The 7,197-nt window shown below is 54.1% G+C and overlaps 1 protein-coding gene across 2 annotated transcripts in view; it reads left to right on the top strand.

Annotated features, from left to right (window-relative positions):
- The first annotated feature begins 896 nt into the window (after nt 1–896).
- Nucleotides 897–7,197, top strand: part of NKAIN1 (sodium/potassium transporting ATPase interacting 1) — a 52,290-nt gene continuing 45,989 nt past the window's right edge. The window contains exon 1 of one of the 2 annotated variants that reach the window (XM_003127748.6): nt 897–1,294. In XM_003127748.6, the coding sequence (XP_003127796.4) occupies nt 1,241–1,294 (54 nt within the window). In that variant the 5' untranslated portion in view covers nt 897–1,240. The remainder of the gene's footprint in view (nt 1,295–7,197) is intronic. The other variant, XM_084963664.1, reaches the window with a different exon arrangement.

Genomic DNA, 7,197 nt, shown 5'->3' with positions numbered 1-7,197 from the left:
TTGGCAGACTTCTGTCATCAGGCACCTTGTACCCACGCCCCTGGGAACTTGCCATTCCCCAGACTGGGAAGCTCAGGGGGTTTTGGAGCAGTGCTGCAGGCCTCATCGCTGGATCACAGGGCCTCCAGTGGTGTGTATGCAGCACAATAAATTCCAGTAGAAGGAAAGAGGAAGGAAGAAAATGTGGACAGGCACTCGGGAGGGAGGCTGGGATGGAGATGTGGGAACTGGAGTGGAATTAGAGTCAAGATTGGACTCACAGGGGCCTATAGACAAGGTGGACACAGGACTGCTCCGGCACCCCGAGGAGGCCAGACACAGAGCTAAGTGCTTTAGTCACATAATTGCATTTACTCTTTTTTTTTTTTTTTTTTTTTTTTTTTCTTTTTAGCCACGGCATATGGAAGTTCCTAGGCCAGGGGTCCAACCTGCCACGGTAGCAACCCGAGTCATAGCAGTGACAATGCTGCATCCTTAACTTGCTGAGCCAGAAGGGAACTCCCTACATTTCATCTTCGTGGCTGCTTTGAAGCAGTCATTATTATTCCTACTTTGTTAAGAAAACTGAGGCCTAGAGAGGTGTTGTGATTTGCCCAAGGTCGCAGAGCGAGTGAGCAGTGAAGTCTGGATTTGACCCGGGGCTATCGGCCCCCAAGGGCGCACTCTTCCCACTTCACTCCTTGCCTCTCACCAGTGGCTCTCTGCTTTCTTACCCCTTCTCTCCTCCCCTCCGCTCCCTCGGCCGCCCCGCCCACCCCTCTCCTCCCCTCCCCCCCTCCCCCCTCCCCTCTCCCCCTGCTCCCCTCCCTCCCTCTCGGCGGCGGCGGCAGCGGCGGAGCCACGTGGTGGGGCCGGGAAGCCGCGGCCGCCGAGCGCTCGGGCGGCTGCCCCAGCTGGGCAGTGAGGCTCTGCGCTGCGCCGCGCTCGGTGCCTGCGCTCCCCGCTCCGCGATCCCCGCCAGCCGCCCCCGGGCAGGAGGCGCGCTTGGCGGCCGGCCGGCCAGACAAAGGAGGTGCGGCGCGGTAGAACCGGCGCGCGGGCGGACGGACCATGGACTCCGAGCGCGAGCGGCCGGCTCCAGCCCTGAGGACCCGGCGCTCCCGGGCCCGGCCCTAGGCGTCCGGCCCCGCCGCCCGGGGCGCCCAGCGGGGAGGACGCAGAGTCCGCGCGGCGCGGAGAAGGCGGCGGCCGCTGAGCTAGAGGGGCGCCGCGGCGGACCGCGCGCGCGGCCCCCAGGGCCATGGGCAAGTGCAGCGGGCGCTGCACGCTGGTCGCCTTCTGCTGCCTGCAGCTGGTGAGCACCGCGCGCCCCGGTGCGGGGCCGGGTGGGGCGCGGCGGGGCGGGGTCCCGGGGCGTGCGAGTGGGGTGTTGTGTCTGTGTAGGGGTGTCGGGGAGCGCCCGGGTTGGGGGGGTGGCCTGGAGTCACGGAGCGGACGGGCGGAGCCTGCTCCTGCTGGCCGGGCTGTCTCTTTGTGTGCGCTTCTCGCCCGGCGCTCCCCAGTCCCCGAGTGCGTCCTGTGCGCGAGTCCCTGGCCCGCCCCGCGCCTGGGGCTCCACGCGTCTGGCCCGCTCTGTACCAGTGGCCTCCTGTTGGGGAGATGCGCCTTGGGACTGTGCCTCACTGGGGTTGGGGGTGTGTCCGAGACTGGTGTGTGGATCCGTTGAGGTCCCCGCCGTGTGTTTTCCTCTAGACCCTGCGCGGGTCTCTGCCTCTGGTCTCCGCCCCTGTGAGTGTTTCTCACAAAGTCTCTGCTCCTGTGTGTCTCTCCCCGGGTTTCTCCTTGGTACGTCTCTAGATCTCCAACCATTTCTAGTCCATGTTCATCTGTGCGTGTTGCGATCTTAGACTCCAAGAACCGTTCACTCCTTTGTGCTGTTCCTGCCTCCCTCCACCCTCCTGACTGGGCAGGTCTAGGAATGGAGAGCCACCTCCCTGGAGAGGGTCGCAAGGAGCTACCAGGTCCTGGGCCAGTCTGATCCACCAGGTGCGGGACCTCACTCCTGGCTTTGGCTGTGGTCACTGGCTTTCCTTCGGTCATCAGTTCCATCAGGACAGGGGTGGTGATGAAAGCAGGGGGACAGGCAAGACCAGCTCCTCTGCCTGGGCTGCCACTCATGGGGGTTGAGGATACTTGAGTGTCCTGGGGAGGATGGGAGCATGTGGGGACACTTTACCTAAACCCATCTCTGCAAACTCATGGTCTTGTCTCAGGGAGGCCAGTGGAGTGAATTTGGGGGCTGAGAGGGACCAGCTCTGCCCTTCAGTTCTGGCTTGGGCAGGTGAATTTGGGAAGGTGGTTAAGGAGAGGCCAGGATCTCCTGCCTGCCCTAGAGCTGAAGCCCATCAACTAGGGGGTCTGGAGGCAGACCTCCACAGGCGGAACTCAGTGGGAGCTGGGAGAGCTGGAGCCTCACTGATGCCTGACTCCACCATCTGGGTCTTCACTTGTGCCTGCATCCATTGCCCTTCCTCCACCACAGGTGTGTACAGTAATGTAGAATGCAGCTTTAAGTGTGGATACACAGACCTCTTCATCTTTTTTCTCTCCTCTAGGGGACCCCAGCCCCAATCTTGCCATCCACAGACCTGCCCTTTTGGTCAGTGGTCGAAACAGTCGGGGCCCTGAAGACCGCAGCGCTGCTTCTAGCTGAGGGATGCGGGGCAAGTGACTTCCCCCCGCTGGGCCATCTTGGTCGGCCTCTTTATAAATGCCTCATCCTTGAGGGTTGCAGAGGGGATTAATAAAGATCAGGTGGAATGGAAACCCCTGAAGGGCAGAGATTATCTGTTTTGTTCCCACTAAATCCACAGCAGCTGGAATAGTGCCTGGCACTCCATTAATATTTGTGAAATAAATGAGTGAATCAGTTATTTGGCAACTCTTGGCTCCCAGTAGACACACCCGTCTTTACCTCCTTTGAGGAACATAAAATGCCAAAAAGTGCTGAAACTTTTCAGACGATCTTTTTTCCTGTTCATTTAAAAATATTAAAGTAGGACTTTTTTTTTAATTAGAAAAGTAACATACGCATATTATAAAATGATCAATCGGGAGTTCCCATCGTGGCACAGCGGAAGCAAATCTGACTAGCATTCATTAGGATGCAGGTTCGATCCCGGGCCTTGCTAGGTTAAGGAGCTGGTGTTGCCATGAGCTGTGGTATGGGTCGCAGACGTGGCTCGGATCCCGAGTTGCTGTGGCTCTGGCGCTGGAGGGTGGCTACAGCTCCAATTTGACCCCTAGCCTGGGAACCTCCACGTGCTGCGGGCGCGGCCCTTAAAAGACAAAAACAAAAAGTAAAATGATTAAATCAATGAATAACCAAACAGAGCAGAAGATAAAGATGTTTCCTTCTATGCCCAGTCCCATACTCTAAGATAAGCACAATTATCATCAACATTCTCTGTTGATGATAGTGACAGTGCTTAGCTTTGGGGAACACTTACTGGGTGCTAGGTACCCTTTTAAGCACGTTTGCATGTATGAACTCATTTAATCCTCAAAACAGCCCTATAACATAACTTGCCCAGAGTTCTACAGTTAGGGGCCAAACTATGAAGCCAGGCAGCTGACCAGCATCCTATTGCCTTCTTAATTGTAAAATAAGTTGTTCTGGGAGTTTCATGGAGGCTCATTGGGTTAAGGATCTGGTCTTGTTACTGCTGTGTCACGGGTTTGATTCCTGGCCCAGGAACCTCCAGATGCCTTGCAGCCAAAAAATAAAAAATAAAATAAAGGGAGTTCCCGTCGTGGCGCAGCGGAAACAAATCCGACTAGGAACCATGAGGTTGTGGGTTCGATCCCTGGCCTTGCTCAGTGGGTTAAGGATTCGGCATCACCGTGAGCTGTGGTGTAGGTCGCAGACGCGGCTCTGATCCCTTGTTGCTGTGGCTCTGGCGTAGACCAGTGGCTACAGCTTGGATTAGATCCCTAGCCTGGGAACCTCCATATGCCATGGGTGCGGCCCTAAAAAGACAAAAGACAAAAATAAATAAATAAATAAATAGTGAGATTGGGATTGGCATATACACACTACCATATTTAAAAAATAAAATCAAATAAGTAGTCCCTGCTCTGCTAAGTCAGGAGTCCCTTGGGAGGTGCCTACTCCTTGCTAGGGAGATAAAGGTGACAGAGGCCCTCTTGCTGCCTCTCACTCACCTGTCTCCCCAGCTAAGCTAAACCCACCCTTCCACTTAGAGGGCTTACCAGCACAAAGGGCTCTGGAATCAGACAAGCCCAGGGTGGGATTCTGATCCTTCTGCATCTTGGCTGGGTGCCTTTGGGCAGCTTGTAGGGGCACATGAGATAACTGGGGGAGGTGCTGTGGGGAGGTTCTCGAACATTGGTCTCTCCGGTCTGTTGCTCTCTCTGAGCGGATTGCAGCGTGGATCCGGTCAGCTGTTGGTAACCTCCAGGAGCCTTTGCCGCCTGGCAGCTTCCATCATGAGCTCCCAGATGCTGGAATTCACCAGCCTGACATCATCCCAGGGAGAAGGGAGCCTGTTTTGTCTTCCAATGGAAAGGGGCAGAGAAGGAAGAGGCTGTTAAATTTCTCAGCTAAGGAGTTCCCATTGCAGTGCAGTGGAAACAAATCCGACGAGTGTCCTTGAAGATGGGGGTTTGATCCCTGGCCTCGCTCTGTGGGTTAAGGATCTGGTGTTACTCTGAGCTATGGGTATAGGCCCCATTTGGAGCTGAGATCCTGTGTGGCTGTGGCTGTGGCATAGGCTGGCAGCTGCAGCTCTGATTCAACCCCTAGCCTGGGAACTTCTATCTGCAGCATGTGTGACCCTAAAAAAGCAAAAACATTAAAAAAAATTTTTTACAGTTTTTCAGCTGAAAACCTTAGAAGAGGAACTTCATTTTTTTTTCTTTCTCTTGTGGGGTTTTCAGTGCAATACAACAGGCCAGTTTTAAACACTCTTCTGCAGTTGGCTAGACTTGCTTCGGGTGAGGGAGTAGGATGTGAGAGTGCACTGAGGCTGGGAGAAGCACGTGGGGACTGCACCATTTCAGGTGGCCAAGTGTAGGGGACAAGCCTCTGGAGTTAGTACAGATATGAGCTTAAGTCCTGGCTCTGTCCCATCCCAGCTGTGTGATCCTAGGCAAGTTGCTTACCCTCTCTGAGCCACAGTTGTGTCATCTGTTAAACAGAGATACTTAAGACGGTTCCCAATTCTTAGGGTTGTTGCAAGGATTAAATGCTTATGATGGGCTTAGCACAATGCCAGGCACAGAGTGAACATTCAATCAACTATAACTTTTTAATTGCTATTACCTTTTTTTTTTTTTTTTTTTAGGGCCACACCCGAGGCATATGGAGGCTCCCAGGCTAGGGGTCTATAATCAGAGCTGTAGCTGCCAGCCTACACCATAGCCACGCCAGATCCGAGCCATGTCTGCGATCTACACCACAGCTCATGGCAATGCTGGATCCTTAACCCACTGAGTGAGGCCAGGGATCGAACCTACAACCTCATGGTTCCTAGTCAGATTCGTTTCTGCTGCACCAAGACGGGAACTCCTATTGTTATTATCTTAATGCTGTATACCCTGGAGTGTGTCCTTGGGATTGTGACTCAGTCATATCCAGGTGTCCCCCTGCACTCTTTGTGGAAAGTTGCAGGTAGTTGGGCACTGAGCTGAGAGTCAGAAGGCTTCAAGCCTGCCTCTGCCACTGACATCCTGTGAAGTTAGGCAAGTCTTTTCCCTACTGCAATCCTTGTGTTTTTCCCACGTATAAGGGAAGGGAGTTCCCATCGTGGCACAGCAGAAACGAATCTGACTAGGAACCCTGAGGTTGTAGGTTTGATCCCTGGCCTCACTCAGTTGGTTAAGGATCTGGCGTTGCTGTGGTCGTGGCATAGGCCGGCGACTACAGCTCTGATTAGACCTCTAGCCTGGGAACCTCCATATGCTGCGGGTGCGGCCGTAAAAAGACAAAAAAAAAGGCGGGGGGGAGAATCTTTGGTCTGTGTCTCTAGGGTCCTGCCAGTTCCGCCCATCTGGGACTCTGGGAGGATGTGTGGACTGGCCTGGAGGTTTCCGTGTGTCTCAGCCTTGTTCCACCCAATAGAACATCTGGAGTCTCCCTTCTTGGTGTATCATCTTAACATTATTAATGCCATTCATTCCCCAGTTTTATGTGTTTCTTTGTTCCCTCCCCCATCCAAACCCTGCCCTTCTTCCCTGGTCCACAAACGTCCTGAAACCTTACAGGCCACCCTCTTCTTCCCGTAAGAGAATGAACCAAGGAGACTTGCCCAAGCGAATCATCATCAGTTTCTTCGGCATCATCATCATCACGCCCCTTTCCGGCATCCTGTGCGAAGCACTTTATATGCATTACCTCCTTCAGCCCAGTGAACTTACATATGTAAAGTGCTTGGCAAAGCGCCTGGTACATGTTAAACAATCGATACATGTTAGCTCTTTTATTGTTTTTATCCTTCTTCTTGTGGTCCTACAAAAATGGATAGATGCTTTTATTATCCCCTTTCCTGGATGAGAAGATTGAGGCTCAGGAAAGTCTCTTAACTAGTCAGTCGAAGCTGCTCTTTAGCCTGAGCAGAGAGCCGCCCTCTCTGCCCTGTGCCACTCTGCTGCTCCTGTTTAAGCAGCAGGTGACTTCAGACAGATCTCTTCACTGCTTCAGGCCTCAGTCTCACCTGAAAATGAACATGAGGCTGTTTCTGTGGGATCAGACACATGCCTGGCACTGTGAGCCAGCGAGGGATCGGTAATACATCACTGCCACGGTTGTTCTTGTCCCAACTCTGTGTGACCTTGGATGCATGCCTTCGCTCCTCTGGGCCCCCGTGTCTGTCACTGTCAAAGGGAGAGAGTCATCCCTGCCTCTCAGAGTTGTGAACACATGGCTTAGCCAGGTGCCATGCACATAGTAGGTACTTAGAAACAAATGTAAGTTTCATTCGCTTCCCTTGTGGAAAGCTCTCTGCTTTCTGGAAGGTGGTGGGTGAGGGGGAAATGTGTCGCTTCCTGCCGAGCTGCGAGTAATGGTGCAAAACGTGGTCAACCTGATTGATGTCGTTATTAGCGATAGTAATGCTGGAAACCCGGGGCGGGGGGAGACGGGCTTGGGGAGGCCTGTGCGCTGAAGCAGCTGCATCTGCGAGCTCGTGGCTTCCTGGGGAGGGGCTGGCTCGGCTCTGGGTGCTTCGGGTCCTAGGG

This window comes from Sus scrofa, chromosome 6, assembly GCF_054392235.1.
Source record: "Sus scrofa isolate SSC_HxYL_T2T_F1_AM1 chromosome 6, Sscrofa_HxYL_maternal_Yorkshire_Landrace_v2.0, whole genome shotgun sequence".
Taxonomy (NCBI): Eukaryota; Metazoa; Chordata; class Mammalia; order Artiodactyla; family Suidae; genus Sus; species Sus scrofa.
Note: the sequence above shows the minus strand (reverse complement) of the source record. Positions and strands in the feature narration are given on the sequence as shown.